The sequence below is a fragment of the Camellia sinensis genome, chromosome 6 (assembly GCF_055761805.1).
Source record: "Camellia sinensis isolate YWXY chromosome 6, ASM5576180v1, whole genome shotgun sequence".
NCBI lineage: Eukaryota > Viridiplantae > Streptophyta > Magnoliopsida > Ericales > Theaceae > Camellia > Camellia sinensis.
Genome location: NC_138966.1, coordinates 167,468,466 through 167,492,410, shown reverse-complemented (window position 1 = coordinate 167,492,410; position 23,945 = coordinate 167,468,466). Strand labels below are relative to the sequence as shown.

The window sequence follows — 23,945 nt, the reverse complement described above, 5'->3', positions numbered from 1 at the left end:
CATTTAATCAACTGACTGAGTTTGAAAATAAATAAATTGGCAGTAGGTTAAAAAATTCTCAATATACAAAGATAATTTGATTAATGAAATTTTCCCCTTAAAACCAACCAAATCCAACCCCCAAACAAACACCTCCTATGTATTTGTATAGTCTCTAATGTTGTCTTTGGTTAAGAGATTTGAAAAAAAAAATGAAAAAAATAGGTAAAATATGAATAAAATATACGTATATTTCACATAATTTTATATACCTTTTTCTTTTTCCTTTTTAAATCTCTCAATCAGCGAAAATTTAAATAAGGGCATTTAATTAATTAATTTATTTTTATAATTAACCCATTTGGTAGAACTGTGGGGAAGTGATTATAAATTATAATTTAACAGATTATAGTTTATAACTATAAACATAAGTTGATTTTTGACTTATAAATTAAGCTTCTTCTCTCCCACTCAAAGAATAAGTTGATTTTTAACTTACAAAAAATTATAATCTATATTGTTAAACTGAATCAAACACATCAAAATAATTTAATTTAAACTAAAATCTAAAATAAACTGAAAATAAATCATACCAAACATGCCAATAAAACAAAACAACAAGCCTTTATATCCAGAAAGGTGGTCCATAAGTTCTGGGAAATGTCAACTCGGTGACGCATGACAAAGACTGTTCAATTATATTTATTAAATTATTTCCTTAATCATATGTACCATTTTCTTTGAGTTAAAGAAAAAGTACTATAATCGATCCATTTTATTTTTTATTTTTTTTTAAAAAAATTCTGAAATTCCTTTGGTAACGTTTGGTAACGTTTACGTTTTTAGTTTATGTTTACAAAAATTTTATAAACTGATTTTTATTTATTTTTTAAAAAATATAAATTATATACGCATTTGGTTTGAATAAAATATTTAAAATTTTTTAAAAATATAAACTAAAAAATATGTTTGTTCAGGCCTGGAATATTTATATTTATTTTTTATTATTTAGAACAATAGGATCACACACATTATAATTGAAAAAAAATTAATTAAAAATAATAATTGAAAAAAAATTTAATTGGAAAAAAAATTTGAAAAAAAATTAATTAAAAAAATAATTGAAAAAAATAATTTTGAAAAAGAAAATTATTTGAAAAAAAAAATTGAGAATAAATTATTTGAAAAAAAAATTATTAGTTAAATTTTTAAATTTCTGTTTAAAAACCAACGCAAACTCATTTTTTGAGTTTACTTTTTTTTTTTCTCAAATTTATAAACTGAGACAATCATTATAAACAAAAAAAATTATCAAATAAGTTTTTATGACAATTTTTAAAATTTTTATAAATATAAACTGAAAATTAAAAACGGAATGGTGATCAAACATGCCATTATTTTTAATTTTCATTTTTCTTTTTCAGTATACATCAAATATAGAGAGAGGGAGGGAGGGAGGGAGAGGCGATGCAAGGGGGTGGGGTGGAAGTGTTCAATTATTTATCTATTTATTTATTTATTTTTTCATATGTTATATAAACAAAGTTCACAGCACATTGATTCTACTCCAAATCTTTCTATTTGGTTTTAGAATTTTTAAAAATAAATTTGAGTTTTGAGTTCATATATTTTTGTTTATTGATTTTTTAAATATTTTAATCAATATTCTTCAATTTTTAGATCCGCTTAATATAAATTTAAAAGTATAAAATTTATGATATATATTTTTAAATTCACTAAATACTAAAAATATAAAAAAACAAATACATTTTCTGATTTTGTTATATTTATTATTTTTTTTAAAAAAATTTCACAAATATTTTACTTTTTGAATATATCTAGATTAGATACATCTAAAAGATTTAAAAAAATAAAAATTGACCGACAGGTTAAAAAAATTCACTAAAAATAAATAAACAAATAAGGATTGAAAACTCAAAACGAAACAAAGTGAAATGCACTCTTAATTGCCTAATTGTAGTGCAAATTTCAACCATATTGTACAATTTGAAATGTATTGGGAATTGAGAGTTTAGGACAGACGATCCTTAACTTATAACATCTCTTACAAATTGTATATTTATGTTTCTCTTACAAATTGTATATTTATGTTTGTTTGTTGTTTGTTTTTTTTTTCCTTCTTTTCTTGTGTATATAATAGTAAAACTCAAATTAAGACATCATATCTAAATAATGGAGCGTCTCATCTATCATACTAATTATCTGATGTTAATGTAAAATCTATATTTTTATGTTAATGAAAACCATAATTAAAGTTATAGTAACCATAGAAACCCTATTAATAACCAATCTTAACGTAAAATTTATATTTTTATGTTAGTGAAAATCATAATTAAAGTTATAGTAACCATAGAAACCCTATTAGTAACCAATCTTAACACGAGTTCACAAAAGATGGCTGTTCATAGGGAATACCCTAAAAACACAGCCCTCAATTTGGGTCATACAAGTAATATGTCACCCTCCAAACACTGCAAAAATCATGGGTCACACCCTTTATGAACAAATCCCAACCGTCCGATCTAAAAAAAACCAACAAAAAAAAGGTCCTACCATGTTATAATACACCTCGTATTTGTCTTAAACCAATCTCGACCACCCATTTTACCTAACATACATTGACACACACCATTTTTCCTATAGGTGAAGTAGTAGTAGGTATAGAAATTCCAAATCATGTGAAGGCTTTGATGGACACCAAACTCACAACCTCGCACGTGCCAGCCAGTCTCTCAGGTTGTTGTGGCTAACTCGTGGTCATACATAGAGTTGTTCAAGCACGTGACTCCCAACTACCATTGCATTAAATCACACATATATATATATAAACACACCATACCATAATTTTTACAAGCTCACGTTTCTACTACTACTACCAGTTCTCTCTAGCAAGTGGTCCATACCACCTTACAAAAATTGTCCGGCCAAAATGGTCACCGTCGAGGACATCCGGAGGGCACAACGAGCTGAGGGACCTGCCACGGTTATGGCGATTGGAACGGCAACCCCACCGAACTGCGTTGATCAGAGCACGTACCCGGATTATTACTTTCGGATCACAAACAGCGAGCATAAGGCCGAGTTGAAGGAAAAGTTCAAGCGCATGTGTAAGATATATATACATATATGATTTATAAGAGCTTTTTTTTTTTATGTAGGTTATTAGAGTTCCAGTGACTGGTTTTCTTTTTTCTTTTTTTGGTGTATTCATGCATGTGACATGTTGTGCATATCATCAATACTGGCAAAGTTGTTATGTGTGATATGGAAAAAAAAAAAAAAAGTTCTACATATCACATGAGATTAATTAATTTACTTCTTATGTACATGAGAACAATTTAGAAATGTTTTTTCTGTAATTGAATGGTTGATTTGAACTTAATTTTCCAATCTTTTCTTATTTTGAATATTACAGGTGACAAATCTATGATTAAGAAGCGTTACATGTACTTGACTGAGGAAATTTTGAAGGAAAATCCTCAAGTGTGTGAGTACATGGCACCTTCACTTGATGCTAGGCAGGACATGGTTGTGGTTGAAGTACCAAAGCTAGGAAAAGAGGCTGCAACAAAGGCAATCAAAGAATGGGGTCAACCAAAGTCCAAAATTACCCACTTGGTCTTTTGCACCACCAGTGGTGTTGACATGCCCGGGGCCGACTACCAGCTCACCAAGCTACTCGGTCTTCGCCCATCAGTCAAGAGGCTCATGATGTACCAACAAGGTTGCTTTGCCGGTGGCACAGTACTTCGCCTAGCCAAGGACTTGGCCGAGAACAACAAAGGAGCCCGGGTTTTAGTCGTGTGCTCTGAGATAACTGCGGTCACATTCCGTGGGCCTAGTGATACCCATCTCGACAGCCTTGTGGGTCAAGCCCTATTTGGTGATGGCGCGGCTGCTATTATAGTTGGGTCAGACCCAATTCCAGAAGTTGAGAAACCGTTGTTCGAGTTGGTCTCAGCGGCCCAAACCATTCTCCCCGATAGTGACGGTGCCATTGACGGACACCTCCGTGAAGTGGGCCTTACATTTCACCTCCTCAAGGATGTTCCTGGGCTCATCTCCAAGAACATTGAAAAGAGTTTGGCGGAAGCATTCCAACCCTTGGGCATCTCTGATTGGAACTCTTTGTTTTGGATTGCACATCCTGGTGGGCCTGCTATTTTGGATCAGGTGGAATTAAAGTTGGGCCTTAAGGAAGAGAAGCTACGGGCCACGAGGCACGTGCTAAGTGAGTACGGTAATATGTCAAGTGCGTGCGTGTTGTTTATATTGGATGAGATGAGGAAGAAGTCCGCGGCGGATGGGCTCAAGACCACTGGTGAAGGGCTCGAGTGGGGAGTGCTATTCGGGTTCGGACCAGGGCTCACTGTTGAGACTGTGGTGCTCCATAGCTTGTCTACATAAAATGGCTGCTAGCCTATTGAGTATTGTTTCGGGGTTTTCTTCAATTTGTGATTGTGTTATGGGTTGGCTTTGTTTGGTTCTACTTTATTTCCTGCATTTAAAGTAAGAATGAAATTTATGTAATGAGATTATAATGGAAAATAACATGTTCTTTGCAATATGTATGGTAAAAAATGAGACAATTAATCTTGGGTCTTGGGCACCTCTGTCATTAAAAGGTTGGTAAATGCTTTGCAATTAATTGACTAATCATTTTTTTTAATTTAATATTTTATTTTTATGCTTCGGAGGTGGCGTGCCACCCTCAGTTTATCAACAAATAAAACCCGCTAATATTTGGGGGAGCCCTGCTGTGTAATTTGAATTTGAGCTTGGCTCGAATGGTTTTATCTTGTCGGTCGACTGGCTGGTCATCCGAATAGTCATCCGACGAACACTGATTCGAGCCATTCGGGACAGCTTAATTTGAGTTACCAAAATTTTCCTATTTGGGGTGCAGTGTTAGCAGTGTATAGGTTTTTTTTTTTATATTTTTTTTGGAGGAATAATTTATGGTTAAATGTGGGACAAATAAATTTTTTTTTTCCTAAATTTATTGTCCAAATGTTTAAGACATGGTTAATTATATAATTGGCATCTCAAAATTTTCATGATTAGATTGAAACTATTTTATTAAAAGATACGCAATTTTATTAAAAGAGACGCAATTTTAAAAATAAAAAAAAAATTTAATTGACTTGAAAATACAAGTTAAGAAAAAGATGTATAACTTGACAGAGAATGAAACACTGAATGCTCATAAACAATGAGGTCATTGTGCGACTCACATTATAAGACCCACGTCATTACACTACTAAAAAAACTACTTTTTGCGACCGCTATAAACCGTCGCAAATAATAAAAAATAGTCGCAAAAGACTTTTTGCGACGGCCCATGCGACGGCAAATGGGGGTCGCGAATGTGGGGGTGGCAAATACTTTTTGCGACCGCAAAATAGCAGTCGCAAACTATTTGCGACCGCCTAATCTACTTATCGCGACTAATATTTTGCCGTCGCAAAAAAATTAAAAAAATACCTACAATGTATTAGCGACCATCTTGTTACCGTCGCAAAAAAAAATATAAATAAATAAAATACCTACAATGTTTTAGCAACCTATATTCTCATATATATATATATATATATATTCAAGTAGTATATACAATAAATATAAAGTGATATTTGCAAAAATTCTAATACACATGTATTATTTTCCATCACTTTCCTCAACAAAATTATCTTTCTTCAAAAAAAAAAAAAAAAAAAAATGTGCATACAAAATATAAACTTCGATACACACAAAACAAATATCCATCAACCATTCTTAAAAGTATTTATACAAAATACTAATAGATTCAAGTACTAAAAAAAAAAAACTGAATTTAACTCTCAATATCACCCACTCAATCATATCAACTACTCCCTCAACACTACCTGCAAAAATATACATCAATATATTAGTAACAAAAAATCAGCTCCATAGAAAAAGTTTAGTTCATGCATGCACAAAATTGTTTTTCTCAAAACATTGAGGGAAACAAAATTCACAAAATTCACAAAATGAGTTGATGCTTTGTACAAAACTTCAAGACCCTAAACATGACTAGAATTTCAACTTCCTAAGACAGCAAGAAACAGAAAAGCAAGATAAATATGTTAGTAGAGTGGCATACCTATTCATTTTCTTTTGAAGCTTGCTGCCCACTAGATGCATCTGACACCTACAATATGTTAGTATAATGTGTTAATAATTTCCATATGTATATATGCAAATTGATAAAACGTAAAATTCGTCAATTTGTAAGTATTGCACCTCTCTCAAGCTCATACTCCCAGCCATACCCTATGACTCTAAGAACAAAACGCGTGCCGTTAGGTTCTTGATCATCGTAGTGAACCTAGACTCAACGTCTTGTGTCACACGCTGTGTGATCTCATCAATAAATGAAGGGCTTCTCTTACTATTACATAAATTCAAAAAAAAAGAGTAAATCTCACTATCTGGGATTTAAAAAACAAAATTTTAAATGCCACTTCAGGAAAGGTTATGAGCTACTACAGTAAAAATAATGTATCAAAGTTTAGACTAACAGCAGGAATGTCACCATATAATGCCAATTGCAAGCTATAAAAGTGTCAAATTCATTACCTGCCTGTATCTCCACAACCCAGAGGTCTGATAGGATTGAAATGATTTAGCCCAATTTTTTCACCAGTTGCAGTGATCTACAAACTCAAAGAAAATTAAATATAGCTACTAGAGGAGGAGACAATTGTAAGTAGCATAATTATGCATACCTTAATAAATGAACAACAAATTTGGACATTTCAGATAATAATAAAAAATGCAACCATTGATCTTATAGATCCAAAATACTTTAAAACCACTCCTTTCATCAGATGCTATGATTATAATACTCAAACCTTCTAGTAATGCAAGCATCCATAATATATATATATATATGGCTTTTATGAAATGGTTTAAACTAGATAGTGCTTATGCATATATATATGAGAGGGTAATTTTTGGGAAAAATTGGGCCGAGCTTCGAGTTGGGCTTTAAGGCCCAAAACACGAAGGATTAAGTAAAAAGGCCGTAATGGATACTTCGGCCTAGGGGGCAAGGTTACTCCGGTCTTGGGGAGACAAAGTTACTTCGGCCCAAGGAGGTGAGGTTACTCCGGCTCATGAAGAGATAGATGCTTTGGTCCAAGGAGAAGTAAAGCTACTCCGGTCCGTAGGCAACTCGGAATTAGGCCGGTCTCAGAGTTAGTCCGGCCGCAGTATGTTCTGGGAAGGCCGGTTTTGGAATTAGTCCGGTCGTGACGTACTATGGTTAGGTCGGTCAGACCTTGCTACTTGGAAGTTTGAGCTCGCCAAGGTTGAACAGGGACAGCCGAAGTAAGGAATTAGAGGAGAAGACCGAGCTACGGACGGTTCGGCCCTCTGTGGCTCGGTATAGCCAGTTTACTTCGGTTACATGGAAGTTCGGCCGTGGAGGAAACCATCCCACTTGGTTTAAGCAGTGGGGGAGGGTGTAAAAGGATAAGCATTATCCTTAGGAGATTGAATCCTAGGAGGACTCTGCATGGAGAAATGCGAGTCCTACTAGGATTGTGCCATATGAAACTTATAAAAGCTCACAAGCAACACCTTGGAGGAGGTAATTGAATACAATCTTTCTGAGAACTTAGAGCTTTGTCTACTTGTCAAGTTTTCTGACTTAGGCATCGGAGAGGTTTCCGGCACACACCCGCCGGCTAGCTCACGTTTGTGTTTTCAGGTGACAAAGCGACGTCGTACGGAGGAGCGTGGACTTGGTCAACAGGATTATACGAGGAGAATTATTTCCTCCCCGTACAATTGGCGCCGTCTGTGGGAAGAACAGACAAGAACAAAAACCTCTTGACTAAGCTTCTCCTTTTCTCATTCAATGGCACACATTGAAGACTTGCCGCAGTCCGCCGTCGACGGACTAACTCCAGAAGGGGGCGCAAGGCGTGAAGGATTACCTGCCGTCCCCCCCATGGCGGACTTGGAGCCCCAACAACATAATTCCAGGAGGAGTGGCAGGGGAAGGCGGAATGGCAGCCCTCGTCACTCTCAAAGTCCCGACAGGCAAAGGAGGAGGATTGATCCTCAAGCCCTGGAAGATCGCGTAAAGGAACAAGATGAACTAATTCGAAGAATGGCGGCGGACATGGAGACTTTAAAACGCCAGATAAAGACCAAAGATGTGGCGACAGGAGAGGGGCGCAAGCATAAAACGCCCCCTCGCCACTCAGAGAATCGTAGTAGGAATACTACGCCCTCCCAAGGAGAGAGCAGAAGCCTCAGGACAGGCGACACTCACTCCTTATCTTCAAGAACTCGTCACTCCAGGTCTGAGAGGACGAGATCCGAAAGATCATATACTGAAGGAAGTACGTATTGGCCTTCACATTCACACCAAACCAGATCCAGACAAACCGAGCTACCCAGGTCATCCGACTTACGAACCGTGCTAGAAGAAAAAGCACGATGCAAGGAGGATGCCAGGGCAAGGGATCCACACCGAATTTCGGCCCTACAACGGTTGGCTCCTCGAACGCACGGAAGCGTCGAGGTTGGAATGCCAATACCGCGACCGGCCTACGAACCAGCGGACAAAGCATTGGCAAGACTACAGACTTCGCCGTTTGTCCCAGCGATCGAAAACGCTCCCCTACCATCAGGCTTCCTTCAGCCGAAGTTCAATACATATGAAGGGAAGACGGACCCGTATTCACACTTGAGCCACTTTCGCCAAGTCATGGCCGTGTACAGGCGAAACGAGGCCTTAATGTGCATACTTTTCCCATCAAGTCTGGGCGACCTGGGCTTGACTTGGTTCGAAAAGCTCCCAGAAGGTAGCATAGCCTCCTGGGCCCAATTGGCAGAAGCGTTCGTAACAAGGTTTCGGACAAATACTAAAACACCGGTGGAGATAGACCAGTTACTCTCCATCGACATGGGTGAGAAAGAAACCCTCAGATCATACAACAGTCGCTACTGGGAAACATTCAACCAGATTGGAGACTGCCCCACCAATCTGGCCATTGCGCAATATAAGAGAGGCCTACCAGTAGGGAACCGACTAAGGGATTCAATTACCATGACGCCACCCCTCACCATGGAAGCCCTGATGGAGAGAGTGCATCAGCACATCAGGGTAGAAGAAGATGGCGCACGTTCCAAAGCCAAAACAAGTGCGGCCACGGTACCAGAAAAGAAAACCTCAGCAAAGGTTAATACGGTGGACCGAAGTAACAAAAATGGACGTGGCAGACAAGATAACGGAGAAGACCCAGACAAAAGATGGCTAAGAATTCGCACTGCCATAACCACGGTGTTCAAAAAACCAATATATCGGATTCTGAGCGAAATCAAGGATGAGCCTTTTGTCAAGTGGCCAGCCAAGCTTGGAGAAGCTCAGAAGAATTACGACGACAGATCACGGTGCACCTTCCACAAAGAAAAGGGGCACCGAACTGAGAATTGCACGCCCCTAAGACAGCATTTAGAAGAATTGGTGGCAGCAGGCCACTTGGACGAATACATTGAAGGAGGAGCGCAACCGGCCCCCCAAGATCATGACCAACCCAACAGAATGCCAAACGACGCACCACCACAAGGCATTATCAATGTAATTCATGGAGTTTTTGAACCCGAGCGCGTATGCGAGCTTAGAGGTTCAATCAAGAAGGCTGAACACTTTAGGGAAGTATTAAGTTCCCAACCCGCCATCAAGAAGGGGAGGACAGAGGCAACAAACGTCATGTCCTTTTCGGATAAGGACTTGGAACGAATTTACTGCCCCCATAATGATGCCCTGGTTGTCACTCTCCGAGTCAAGGATTTTGACGTCAAGCGGATTCTGATTGACCAGGGTAGTTCATGTGAGATCATGTATTACGACACATTCAAACAACTAAAGTTGCAAGACAAAGACTTGGCACCTGCAGTTTCTCCCCTGATTGGATTCAACTCCATGCCAGAGTGGCCTGTCGGCAAAATAATCCTTCCAGTCAGAGCTGGAAGTGTATCAAAACAGGTGGAGTTCTGGGTATTGAAGGTCCCCTCCACCTACAACATCATCCTGGGCAGAACATGGCTGCATGCCATGCGTTCGGTGGCGTCGTCTTACCATCAGGTAATGCGGTTCCCCAGTGACGCCGGTATAATTGAAGAAGTCTATGGCGATCAGATCATGTCAAAACAGTGCTTCGCCACAGCAAATGGAAGCCGAGCTGCCAAAGGATACGTTCATTCGGTGGAAGAACCAGAGAGTAATGAACTATTCGCTGACGTCGGCAAAGAAGCTAATCAGAAAGCGGTGGAAGACTTGGTGGAGGTAAAAATAGATGAGAAGAACCCGGATAAGTTCTTCTTGCTTGGCTCATCTTTGTCCAGCGCTGAGAGACTAGAGGTCATGGAATTCTTGACTTCTAATATCGAAGTGTTTGCCTGGACACCTTACGACATGCCAGGCATTGATCCAAACTTCATCAGTCACCAACTCAATGTCCACCCATCAGCCAGACCAGTCATTCAACGCACGCGCAGATCGGCACTCCACCACGCCGAAATAGTGGCAGAAGAGGTAGGCAACCTGCTGGAGGCAGGAGCGATAAGAGAGGTGCACTACCCAAAATGGATCTCCAACACCGTCGTAGTGCCAAAAAAGAATGGTAAATGGCGTGTCTGCGTCGACTACAAAACAGTCAACAAAGCGTGCCCAAAAGATAGCTTCCCTCTACCAAGGATAGATCAACTGGTGGACTTAACAGCAGGACATAACCGACTTAGCTTTTTGGATGCATACAGAGGCTACCACCAGATCGCCATGCATGAACCAGACCAGGAGGTCACTTCCTTCACAACACCAAGGGGGTTATATTGCTACAAGGTCATGCCCTTTGGCCTAAAGAACGCAGGGGCGACATTCCAAAGGATGGTCACCAAGATGTTTGAACCATTGTTAGGCAGAACAATGGAGGCGTACATCGACGACATGGTGGTCAAAAGCAAGGATGAGAATGACCATCTGAAAGACCTAGGCGAGATGTTCCAGATCCTGAAGAAACACAAGTTGCGCCTCAACGCATCCAAATGCGCATTCGGAGTTGGATCTGGCAAATTCTTGGGCTTCCTGGTGACCAACCGAGGTATAGAAGCAGACCCCTCTCAGATCAAAGCAATCCAGGAGTTGGAGAGACCAAACTCAGTCAAAGAAGTGCAGCATCTCACTGGTATGGCGGCTGCGCTAAACCGGTTCATAAGCAGGTCGTCAGACAGACTACGACCATTCTTCCAAGCTTTAAAAACCAAGTTTGAGTGGGATGAAGAATGCGACCGAGCTCTGGAAAGCTTGAAGGAGTACATGTCTTCCCCACCACTACTTGTAACTCCAGTTCCTGGTGAAGAACTCTTTTTATACCTGGCAGTTTCTCAGCACGCAGTTAGCGCAGTGTTGGTTCGTTCAGAAGGAATACAACACCTGCCCATCTTTTATGTAAGCAAGACATTGTTGGGAGCCGAAACAAGGTACTTGCCCTTAGAGAAACTAGCATTAGCATTAATGATGGCATCCAGAAAGTTGGCACATTACTTTCACGCCCACACCATAGTCGTTCTCACAGCCTTTCCACTAAAAGCTCTGTTTGAAAGGGCGAACTTCAGTGGGCGAATTTTGAAATGGGCAGTAGAGTTGGGACAATTCGACATCAAGTTCCAACCAAAGACAGCAATAAAAGCCCAATCTTTGGCGGACTTCGTCGCGGAATTCACTCCTGGAAGTCATCATATCTGTCCAGTCGACCTGACTAACTCAACCGAACTAGGGACGGGAGTTGACGCCGGAATAACGCAACCCCTAGTAAAAGGTAGTCCATCGACCGAACTAGAGACGGAAGTTGACGCCGGAATAGCGCAACCCCTAGTGGAAAGTAGTCCATCAAGCACAAAGGCAGACCACATTAAGGACGACAAGGAGGAGCCAAACAAAGGCTCACCAGCAGTTCAAACAGAGGGCGAAGGGCAGACAGCCAATATGGACTTTGAAGAAAACACCATCCTTGACCCCACGGCATCGTCTGACCCTTCCACATGCTGGAAACTATTTGTTGGAGAGATGTGGAAGCTCTTTGTGGATGGAGCATCCAACCGACATGGTGCAGGGCTTGGCATAGTCCTCATCTCTCCAGACGGCCTGGTTATAGAGCAAGCAATCAACCTTGGCTTCCCAGCATCCAACAATGAAGCAGAGTATGAGGCGCTTATCGCAGGACTCAAATCAGCACACTTCATGAAAGCAGCCGAACTAATGGTATATAGTGACTCTCTGCTGGTGGTAAACCAAGTTTCGGGCGAATACGAAGCAAAGGACGACAGAATGGCCAAGTACCAAGAGTTAGTCAGAACAGAGATCAAGAAGTTTGATGTGGTAAGAATAGAACAAATTGGCAGGGAGGAAAACAGCCGAGCGGACGAGCTAGCAGGCCTTGCCTCAATGGCAGATACATCAATCCCTCATCCATTACTCGTCGACTTCCTACCAAAACCAAGCATAGAAGACCCCGAAGCAGAAGAAGTGTATTGCGCAGAATTAGGGCCCTCTTGGATGGATCCCATCATCCGGTTCCTAAAAGACGGCATCCTACCAGAAGAGAAAAAAGAAGCCAACAAAATAAGGGCGAAGTCACAGCGGTTTTGGCTATCTCCATCTTTGGCATTATATAAAAAGTCGTTCTCTGGGCCTTACCTCAAGTGCGTTCATCCCAGCAAAGTAGAAGCATTCCTGTTTGAAATACACGAAGGGGTATGTGGAAGTCATCAAGGGGGAAGGTCGCTCGCCTACAGGGCTATTTCACAAGGATATTGGTGGCCCTATATGCAAGCAGACTCAGAAAAATATGTGAAGAAGTGTGAAAAATGCCAGAAATTCGCGCACCAAATACATCAACCAGCAAGAGAACTCCTACCTTTAACTAGCCCATGGCCTTTCGCAATGTGGGGCTTAGACATAGTAGGACCACTTCCAACAGCACCCGGAGGTAGAAAATTCTTTCTCGCCGCAACAGACTACTTCACAAAGTGGGTGGAAGCAGAAGCATTGGCGTCAATCAAAGAGAAGGATGTGAAGAAGTTTGTTTGGCAGAATATTATCACTCGGTTTGGCATACCAAAAGCACTGATCTCAGACAATGGAACCCAGTTCGACGGCAGGATCTTTAGAAGCTTTTGTGAAGAGTACAAGATAGAGTTCTACAATTCCACACCAGCATATCCCCAAGCAAATGGGCAAGCAGAAGCATCAAATAAAGTCGTCTTGGATGGACTTAAGAAAAGGCTAGAGAAGGCAAAAGGCAAGTGGGCAGATGAACTTCCTCATGTTTTATGGGCCTACCGCACCACACCTCGACGATCAACAGGAGAAACACCATTCTCCTTAGCATATGGAATGGAAGCGGTGATCCCACTAGAAGTTGGCCTCCCCACAATTCGAAGCGAAAATTTTGATCCAGACTTAAATGAAGAAGCCATAGCCTTAGAACTCAACCTTGCAGAAGAAAGAAGAGAAAGAGCGTTGGTCCACATCGCCGCATACCAACGAGAATTAATCAAAAAATACAGCAAAAAGGTTCATCCACGACAATTCAAAATTGGCGATTGGGTATTACGCAAAGTAATGGGAAACACCTTGGTCCCAGGAGACGGCAAGTTAGGCCCAAATTGGGAAGGTCCTTATAAGGTGGTTGGGTTAGCCGGCAAAGGGGCATACCACCTAGAAGACAAGGATGGCAAGGCAATCCCTAGGCCATGGAATACGGCCAATCTCAAGATATTTTACTTTTAGCTTTTATCCTTCAAACATTATGTAATTTTCTCTTCCTTCAATAAAATAAGATTCTTTTTAGCACAGATTACTCTTTGTAAAAATTAGCTAGACTTGAGTATATTGCAAGCATTCCATTCTACGTTAGCCAGAAAAACAAACTTAGAGGTTGGCTGGATTAAACCAACACCCTCCCTAAGCCCAGGATAAGGATCCAGGCTGCAGGACATTCGGTCGGAATAACCAAACCCTCAAAGTTAGCTGGAAAAACTAACTTCAATTGTTGGCTGGAATAAACCAACCCTTGTTACTCTTCAGCCGAAGTAAGTGTAAGGCTGAAGAGTGGTTGGCTGGAATAAACCAACTCTTGTTACTCTTCAGCCGAAGTAAGTACAAGGCTGAAGAGTGGTTGGCTGGAATAAACCAACTCTTGTTACTCTTCAGCCGAAGTAAGTGTAAGGCTGAAGAGTGGTTGGCTGGAATAAACCAACTCTTACTCTTCAGCCGAAGTAAGTGTATGGCTGAAGAGTGGTTGGCTGGAATAAACCAACTCTTACTCTTCAGCCGAAGTAAGTGTATGGCTGAAGGGTGGTTGGCTGGAATAAACCAACTCTTGTTACTCTTCAGCCGAAGTAAGTGTATGGCTGAAGGGTGGTTGGCTGGAATAAACCAACTCTTGTTACTCTTCAGCCGAAGTAAGTGTAAGGCTGAAGAGTGGTTGGCTGGAATAAACCAACTCTTACTCTTCAGCCGAAGTAAGTGTATGGCTGAAGAGTGGTTGGCTGGAATAAACCAACTCTTACTCTTCAGCCGAAGTAAGTGTATGGCTGAAGGGTGGTTGGCTGGAATAAACCAACTCTTGTTACTCTTCAGCCGAAGTAAGTGTATGGCTGAAGGGTGGTTGGCTGGAATAAACCAACTCTTGTTACTCTTCAGCCGAAGTAAGTGTATGGCTGAAGGGTGGTTGGCTGGAATAAACCAACTCTTGTTACTCTTCAGCCGAAGTAAGTGTATGGCTGAAGAGTGGTTGGCTGGAATAAACCAACTCTTGTTACTCTTCAGCCGAAATAAGTGTGTGGCTGAAGAGTGGTTGGCTGGAATAAACCAACTCTTGTTACTCTTCAGCCGAAGTAAGTGTATGGCTGAAGAGTGGTTGGCTGGAATAAACCAACTCTTGTTACTCTTCAGCCGAAATAATTATGTCGGCTAAAGAGTGGTTGGCTGGTAAGTATAGTTTAACCAACCAAAAACCGAAATAACACATGGAGTAATAGAAGACATTACAAATACAAGCATACACACAATAACCGGAATAAGAGAAGTCAAATTTTCATTCAAAAAAGAAGTCATTACAAGGCTGCTTAGTTCGGTTACAAAGAAAAGATTACAAAATTAAGAGAAGAGTTCATCTATTTCGGCGTCAAAGGCAGCATCGGCGTCAACCCGAAGACCGGTTTCGGGCGCTACAACACTTTCAGAAGGAAGAACGGGTTCGGCTGGAGCCACGGCTTCAATTGGTTGATCAAGAGTTAGATCTTCCACCACGGGCTCCGACCGAACTACCTGATCTGCATTCACAACCGAAGCATCCTCAGGGGCAGAGTCTTCATCAGAATCTTCATCATCTGAGCCCTCAAGGAACTGCTGTTGCATGGCCGTGGCATAATCCATCAGGGAGTTCGGTATAAAGTAGGCTGGAGGGTTGAAAACCTCGGTCTGAGGATCATGACCGAGCTTCTCAACGGCTCCCCTCCAGCCGCACTTAAAGAACAGATCCTTGGCCGCATTGCATTGTTGGGCATAAGCATCCTCTGCCCTCTTGAAGCCTTGTTTGTCGGCTTCCTTCACCTTCTCTTTTATTTCGGCATCCTTCTTTCTTTCAAGTTTTAGCAACTCGCGCAAGTACTTGTCCTTCAGCACAATGGCAGTCTTTTGCTTTTCGGCCTCGGCCGAACTAACCATTCCGGTCAGACGACCGACCTCACCTCGGAGTTCGGCCATTTCCTTTCTGGCCTCCTCTAGTTCGGCCGATTTCGCCTCTGCCTCTGCCGCAGCTTGCCTTGTCACTTTCCTCAGCTCCAGCACCTTCCTATGGGTGATTTGATTTTTCTGGATAGCCTGACAAAGCAACAACTTCAATTTAGCCGAAGAAAAAGAAAAGTAGAAAAACAGAAATACGACCGAAGTTACTTACCAGAATCATTGATTTCGTGGCTGACCGGATGGACTTCAGCTCGGTGGTTAACTGTTTGTGGTGATGTTCCATATCTTTAGGCAGACACACACTCTTGGCCAAATTGATGGCCAACAGGTGGTCCTTCTCAGCAACAACCGAGTCTGTTTCCAGAATGTCTCGGTCGTTGAAAGATAGCTTCGGTGCCCAGCAACTGATGGTCCGGTCGGAAGACTCCGGTCGAGGGCTTGGTGGTAAGCTCGGCTGAATGACAGGTTCTTCATCAACCAAAACTCGTTCGGGTTCGGCAGTCCGGGGACGTTTGGTCCGGCGGGAAGAGGATGGCTGTTGGGAAGGGAGGGCGACAACGGCAGGCTGCGATTGACTGGGAGGCGTTACTTCGGGCCTAGCCGTTTCGGTAAGAAGGGCCCTAACTCTGCTCCTTTTCGCCATCTCTTCTTCTGCTGTTAGAGGGACAAGTCTTATCTCGGGCAGAGTTGGGTCCGGCTCCGGTGCTTCCTCGAGAAGAAAATCAGTTACCTTTGCTTTGCGGCGACCGCTATACCGGTAGGTCGGCTGAAAATTTAGAAGTTTTGACCAACTTCTTTCTTTAACCCGTAGTGCGGCTCGCAGAACCCCAAGGTTGGGATAACTGTACAGGGAACGGAGATGGGCGAAATCTGCAGTAAAGGGAAGTGTTAGTCCGGCTAATAAACTAAACAACCGAGATAACAAACAAGACAGAAGACCGAAGCAAAATTACCAGGTTCTCCCATTTTCCAATTTATAGGTCGGCCAGGAATTTGAGCTTGAAAATCCTCAAAATTCCCAGAGACCCAAAGGAAATCATCATCGTTAAGATCTTTGTCCGGAGTGTGCTTAATTATCTTCTCTCGGCGGCGGCGAATTCTGAGGTAGTAGACCCACCCAGCATTCTTTGAGCCGATGGAATACTGATGGAATATTTCGGCTAGACCGAGATTTAGTCCGGTTTGGTGGTTTAATGCGTCTATTCCCATTATAATACGGTATGTATTGGTGGACAGTTGGGTAGGACATAACCTAGTCTGTCTAAGAAATTCGCAGATGAGCGGTTGGACAGGAAACCGTAGTCCGGTTTCAATTATTGACTGAAGGGTAAAGGGGACGGAGCCTTCATTGTCCCAGGGAGTAGCATCTTTCTTGGCCAACTCCAGTTGGACATCATCAGGAATCTGGTAGTCCTGCCTGAAATCGGCCATGCCACCAGGGGTTTCGACTAAATATCTATACTTACCCATTTGTTGTATAAATTACGAATAAATTATTTCGGTACAAAAATTTGGCTCAGTAGCTCGGTTGAGCACACGTAGGAGTGCCTGGGCAACCTAAGTCTGCAAAGTAGAAAGCAAGGGGGTTAAGCACAGATCGTTGGACCGCGCTACAAATTATAAGCAAGATATACAAATCCTACTTCGGCTTAAAGGGCTGGTTCTACCCCGTCTACAAATCAGAAGGTTTCTTAGTTCGGTTTTGAGCAGTTTTATACCGGTCTAACGCCTAGGGGCAGCTTTCTGAGTTCGGTTTCAGAACTAAGAAAGCCGGCTTGGCCCCAAGGTCTTAGCTCGGTTGGAGACCGAAGTACCTAGTTCGGTAACGGCAAACTTATCATTGGCTAGAGTGGGTCAGAAGAAACTACTGATGTTTCTACAAGTTCTAGTTCGGTTATGTTCTGAATCTGTCTACATACATAACACTAACAGTTTTCTAGTCCGGTTGCTAGGTGATTTTGGATCTAAGACTATCTTCCTACAAAATAGTTCATACACATACAAGTTCTACTGGTTTCTTCATAGAAAGTACAAAAGCAGAGCAGATACATGGAGAAAATATTTGCAAAAAGCATACGAAAACAAGATATACAGTTGCACAAAACGAGGGTAAAAGCAACATAAGCAAAAAGAGAGGAAGAAAGTGGATTCACTTACCAGATTGAAAGAGGAGCTAAAGATGGAGGCAGTAGCAGCAAATAGTGACACGGACGCAGCAAGCTCAAAATTTTGAAAACTCGAAGGTTCAAGAACACAGAGAGAAGATGAATAGCAAGGTGTGAGTGAATGATACGAGATGAAGGGTTGTTTTGTGAAAGAAGGGAGAGAAAAAGGCGGCAAAAAGAGGCGGGAACAGTACGAAATTTCTGCAGGGCGGCGTAACAGTTGGCCACGGCTTATCAGATCCTGCCACGTGTCTATGGAAAGGGAAGCGTTACAGTCGTGATTGAAGAGACGTTTTTGACCGGACGAAGAGAAGCCCGAGGTAAAGTTAGCTCGGCTGGAGAGGCTAAAGGGTTTTTGGCTCGGCTGAAAAAGCTTAATAAACTCTAGCTCGGCCAGTAGACTGGTAATCCCGATCATGTTGCGCAGATGGAATTAAGGGGCAATTGAGAGGGTAATTTTTGGGAAAAATTGGGCCGAGCTTCGAGTTGGGCTTTAAGGCCCAAAACACGAAGGATTAAGTAAAAAGGCCGTAATGGATACTTCGGCCTAGGGGGCAAGGTTACTCCGGTCTTGGGGAGACAAAGTTACTTCGGCCCAAGGAGGTGAGGTTACTCCGGCTCATGAAGAGATAGATGCTTTGGTCCAAGGAGAAGTAAAGCTACTCCGGTCCGTAGGCAACTCGGAATTAGGCCGGTCTCAGAGTTAGTCCGGCCGCAGTATGTTCTGGGAAGGCCGGTTTTGGAATTAGTCCGGTCGTGACGTACTATGGTTAGGTCGGTCAGACCTTGCTACTTGGAAGTTTGAGCTCGCCAAGGTTGAACAGGGACAGCCGAAGTAAGGAATTAGAGGAGAAGACCGAGCTACGGACGGTTCGGCCCTCTGTGGCTCGGTATAGCCAGTTTACTTCGGTTACATGGAAGTTCGGCCGTGGAGGAAACCATCCCACTTGGTTTAAGCAGTGGGGGAGGGTGTAAAAGGATAAGCATTATCCTTAGGAGATTGAATCCTAGGAGGACTCTGCATGGAGAAATGCGAGTCCTACTAGGATTGTGCCATATGAAACTTATAAAAGCTCACAAGCAACACCTTGGAGGAGGTAATTGAATACAATCTTTCTGAGAACTTAGAGCTTTGTCTACTTGTCAAGTTTTCTGACTTAGGCATCGGAGAGGTTTCCGGCACACACCCGCCGGCTAGCTCACGTTTGTGTTTTCAGGTGACAAAGCGACGTCGTACGGAGGAGCGTGGACTTGGTCAACAGGATTATACGAGGAGAATTATTTCCTCCCCGTACAATATATATATATATGGCTTTTATGAAATGGTTTAAACTAGACTTTGATGAAAATTACTTATTGAGAATATTTGTCAAGGATTGAGATCCCCAATTTCTTCCTTGTTTTGGTTCTACATTACATAGACAATGATATGGAAATACTGTCATTTTCATATAAAATACTGTCATAACATTCTTAGAAGCAAGATCAACCTGAAAAGTAATTCTCCAAATAAAGTAACAAATGTCAACCATACTATTCAAACAAATAAAATTTAGCTGATCAAATACTTTCATGAAGTAATAAAAACATTGATGTAAGCCTAGTACAAAATCCAAACAAAGCCTAATGTACTCCATTCAAGACCCTAAACATGACTAGAATTTCAACTTCCTAAGACAGAGCAAGAAACAGAAAAGCAAGATAGTAACAACATTAAATTCCAATCTCAGTGACACCAAGTATCATATACAATAGAAAACACACACTATAGGCATTAGCTTGAATATGTTCTACCCGAAAAAAGGGGGTGTGCAAAATGTCGCCCAAGCTGCCTACGCAATTCAAAGTTCTAGAAAATGATATCTCTGCTTGCGTAGATAAAATGATAGTAAGGCTGTGTTTGGGTCATGGAATTGAGGGTAATGGTTTGGAAATGGAAAGGAAAATGTGAGGGAAACTGTGGAAAAAACACAGCCTAATAGACAAAACCACCAAGTTGAAACTGCTTAAACAAATCAACCGACCCACTGGTTTGGGTGAACCAAGTTGAAACTGCTTAAACAAATCAAACACAAAAACAGATGTTGAAACTTGAAAGCATGATTATCTTTTAGAAACTTAAGAGATATTTATAGTAATAGAAATTATTAACATTTTGAAACTTAGAATTTGAACTTTCATCCCCTAATCATGGGGTTGGGTCAATAATTGTACCACTAACACCATACCTTTTCTCCAACAGTTAAACCCAACCTCACAACTGTTATCAATCTTTAAAAAAAAAAAAACCAACCTCACATTTCTCTCTCTCTCTCTCTGTGTGCTAAAGAGTTAAGTTGTTCAGCTCAGTACAACCCATTGAAGAGAAACAGAGCTTAGAAGCCTAGAAATCACACAATGTCATGTTACAAGTCACTGTTGTTTTCTCTTCTTACCACTACCACCTTTCTCTTTACCTTCTCGCAGGGAGAGCTTGACTTCCCACCTTCCAAACACTACCCACTTCAGGTAACGCTGGAAATTTAGCTGCTATATATATGGTATAGTTTTTGGAATTTTGTTTGTCACACCCATTTTCTTATTTTTCTATTTTTCAGGGGAAGAGCATGGTGAGGTGGTTTTTTTGGGGAGCAAAAGATTTCTTGAGGAGGGACTCATTATATCTCCTCTGAATTCATCATCATCATCATCTCTGGTCTAACAGAGCAAAGTTGGAGACTTAAGAATGGAAGATCACCCAACCTAGTCAACTTTATGACCTTTCTCATAACATTCAGCGTTTATAAGTACTCAATTTGCCAACAAAGGGTCAAAAAGAAGTAAAAGGCTATATTTTTTTTTTTTTGATAAACAAAAAGGAAGCAGTAACTGTATTAGTAGGTTACATCATACGAATAATTGCCTCAAAAGTCTAATTGAGAGGATTGGGCTGGGAAAATTTCAGCTAATCTACATATCTTTATGCTGCTCATCAACTTCGCAGCATAAAAAGACACCACACAAATGAAAGGATACAATTGACAAGCAGTGTGGGGATTAAAAAAATTGATACTAGAATAATGGTAATACCTAGAACACTGAAATCAGTTTTTCCATGCCAGAAGTCCATGTTCTAAAGTTTCAAAGAATATTCAGAAGCTCAAAGTCCATAATCCAAAGAATTTGTGTCATTGCAACAAATAGTATGATATAAAAAGTAATATACAAAAAAATTTGCATAACATAGTTTTATGTCTAACTTTTAGCACTCGGTTCTCTTCTGAAAAAATTATTTCAATTTTCTTCTTTGCACTCGCTTCACAAGCACTACTGATTATGCCACTGAGACAACACTGCTGGGTATATATAGAAAGACTGCCCCAACACAACACATAATGATTTTTGAATTAAAATCCAATTGTTGATCGATCCATATGGATATTTTATGCCATGCCAGGAGGACAAATCAAAGAGATTCGAATAACTGTCTTGAATCAAAAGGGAAAGCGAAGGAGGCATAGGAAATTCAAGATCAGGCAAGGCAGAGACAGGCTACAGTTGCGATAACTACTATTATATCTTTCATGAAGGCAAATACATTTTGCAACACTGGTCAGGAAATTCAAGATGGTAATGTGATCGGTGTGATCTAAAGAATTTGAGGAATGTGATTACATATATACATTCTTCAAGCTCAAGAGATCTAAAGAATTTGACATAGGTGGTACAGCTTTCCAGGAATCAGGGCTGAAGAGATCTTGAGTTGCCTTGGCCATAGAAGTTGTATTTCTTGAAACATGAAAGAACAGATTGAGGATGATTTTGCAGAAATCACATGGCATGGCAGTGTCTTCACCTGATTGCTAATATGATAACTATTTTTTCTTACCACAATATGTATCTGTTAATACTGTATTAATTTAATAGATTTCACCACTCATGCTTTGCTATCAATGCAGTTTTGAATATAAAAAAGACAAAAGATGATAAGGAAATATGGTGATTGTAACATTATTATTGATCACCAGCACTAATCATGTACCAAAGTGAATGTTTTGTGACGTGGTAAGCCATGTTATCATATCCAATGACCATGGATACAATGTGAAAAAAATAAGAAAGTTCATCTAACATAGGCTGGCGGTAGCTTTAGTTTTGTGATGAAGATTGATTCGATTCTGCTCAGATGAAACTAACATTGAATTTGTAGTCAATGATTTCATGAATGAAAGTCAGCTGCTTAATATTTGTGCACATCAAGAACAAGAACAGATTAATATTTGGATAAATTATGCTTTAATATTTGTGCACAAACTTGGTCAGATTCACATTTGCAAACCTCAGTGCAGCAAACCACATCATCCAAAACTCTTCCAAAACATCGACTTTAACAAGTAGACTCAGAAAGCCAATATATTCTAAACCTTCTCATATTATTATCACATACTGGCTGTCCTGTGTTTTATAAAATGCGAGAAAATTAAAATTTGAACCTCACGAAAAATACTTGGCTTCAGTGGATGTGAAGAAGAGATCGTTTACCAACATTTTCTCGGCAACCAAACACAATAATATCACAAGAAAGCTAAATAATGTAAAGAAAAAGAACGAAAGAGACGCACCTGAAGCTGTGAATCCCTCACATTTTTTGCAAACTTCGAAGCTTGTGATCCAAAGGAGAGCTTCGACCAGTGATCAGAGGATTTGCCAAAACAAAGAGAACGAATACCTACAGAGAGAGAGAGAGAGAGTAAATTGAAAACCTAGATTTCCTAAGTCAGATAGAGAGAGAAGCAGGGGTGATAGATTAAATTAACTGATTCGATTCAATTCATTTAGTGATATCATTAAACAGAACATAGAGTGATGATTACCAGACGAAGCAAAGGAGCTTCGGGATCCGCAATGCGAGTTAAGGCTATGTCAGAGCTAAATAGATCCGACTCGGCTTGAAATCGGAGAGCAATGTCGGAAATTAGAGAGTTTCAAATTGCTAGAATGAGCAGAAATTTCGACGGATTTGAAGGCGACGAAGACTGATCCGACAGCGGAATAAGCAGCCGTGGAAGCTCCGGCGATTGAAGAAAGAGAGAGAGATGAAGAAGAAGAAGATCGCTACAATGTGTTGTGGTTGATTAATTTGCTTTGGAAGCTCCGAAGAGTGTGAGAATGGCGATGCATATGAAGAGCTTCGACTGTGGCCAGTCAGATTCGAGCGAGAGAGGGTGGAGAGTCAAAAGAGAGTCGAGCGAGAGAGATTTTGAGAGAGAGAGAGTTCATACAGAGAGATTTGGGAAGTAAGTGAAAAAGGGGAGATGGTTTTTTAACAACGCGGGTCTTCTTTTTTTTTTAATGTAAAAAGTTATTTTTTGCGACCACTAAACCATCCGTCGCAAAAAAATAAACGCAAAAAGTAATATTTCTAGTAGTGTTATAAGTGTTTAGTGATCCATCCCGTGTCTAATGATTCATTTTAAATTATTTCTATACAAATAGAATTGAATAATGTTATATGTATCAATTAATATATTAATTAATATGATGATGTGACATAATTTTAGAAATTTTAAATATTTATCATTTGTATAATAGGTGAGGTCAATAATAATGTCATAACACTAATATGTACATTAATTGATATATGTAATATTACCGAATAAAATTAGTAGTGAATGTTGTGGGTGTGACAACCCACTACAGTAATGCTACATCCATAAATTCACACATACAAAAATACAAAGATAATTAATGTATAAATTGTTGGAAAATTTGAATTACAATTTATTCCAATGGTTATGTGACATGGAAGGGTGTGTTCTTTTGAAGGGTCACAACCTTTATAAAGAGTCATGGAGGAATCTATAAATTCTTTTCCTCTCACTTCAATTTGAGATAGAGAATTGCTATTTTCCTCTTCACTTTGTATCTATTCTTCATATTTTCTGAATCTAATTTTCCTTTAAAGAGAGTATATGCATAGCAAAGTTCGCTAGGCTTGCAATAGTAGTGTTGCT

At 40.5% G+C, this 23,945-nt stretch overlaps 2 protein-coding genes and 1 long non-coding RNA gene across 5 annotated transcripts; 1 reads left to right on the top strand and 2 right to left on the bottom strand.

The window, feature by feature from the left end:
• The first annotated feature begins 2,772 nt into the window (after positions 1 to 2,772).
• On the top strand, positions 2,773 to 4,565 carry LOC114270235 (chalcone synthase 1). The gene is made up of 2 exons (XM_028211683.2): positions 2,773 to 3,107; positions 3,416 to 4,565. The coding sequence occupies exons 1-2, from the start codon at positions 2,930 to 2,932 to the stop codon at positions 4,405 to 4,407; spliced, it is 1,170 nt and encodes a 389-aa protein (XP_028067484.2). The 5' UTR covers positions 2,773 to 2,929; the 3' UTR covers positions 4,408 to 4,565.
• Positions 4,566 to 5,608: 1,043 nt separating this feature from the next.
• On the bottom strand, positions 5,609 to 23,238 carry LOC145793013 (uncharacterized). 3 transcript variants are annotated; one of them, XR_014333438.1, is made up of 6 exons: positions 22,806 to 23,238; positions 22,554 to 22,660; positions 6,598 to 6,674; positions 6,262 to 6,409; positions 6,122 to 6,169; positions 5,609 to 5,882 (listed from the first exon to the last, which is right to left on the bottom strand). It is a non-coding gene; the product is annotated as an uncharacterized LOC145793013 (long non-coding RNA). The 3 variants fall into 3 exon arrangements; XR_014333437.1 differs by having other exon boundaries at positions 6,262 to 6,674; XR_014333436.1 differs by lacking the exons at positions 22,554 to 22,660; positions 22,806 to 23,238 and having other exon boundaries at positions 6,262 to 6,887.
• LOC145793012 (uncharacterized) lies at positions 15,118 to 17,627 on the bottom strand. Its single transcript, XM_082875267.1, has 2 exons — positions 15,999 to 17,627; positions 15,118 to 15,922 (listed from the first exon to the last, which is right to left on the bottom strand). Exons 1-2 carry the CDS (start codon positions 16,428 to 16,430, stop codon positions 15,197 to 15,199), a joined length of 1,158 nt encoding a protein of 385 aa, XP_082731393.1. The 5' UTR covers positions 16,431 to 17,627; the 3' UTR covers positions 15,118 to 15,196.
• Positions 23,239 to 23,945: the final 707 nt, after the last annotated feature.

Coding starts and splice junctions, on each gene's coding strand:
- LOC114270235 (XM_028211683.2), top strand. CDS start 2,930: ATGGTCACCGTCGAGGACATCCGGAGGGCACAACGAGCTGAGGGACCT. Junction 3,108..3,415: donor GGAAAAGTTCAAGCGCATGT/GTAAGATATATA, acceptor TGAATATTACAG/GTGACAAATCTATGATTAAG.
- LOC145793012 (XM_082875267.1), bottom strand. CDS start 16,430: ATGGCGAAAAGGAGCAGAGTTAGGGCCCTTCTTACCGAAACGGCTAGG. Junction 15,923..15,998: donor CCACGAAATCAATGATTCTG/GTAAGTAACTTC, acceptor TTGCTTTGTCAG/GCTATCCAGAAAAATCAAAT.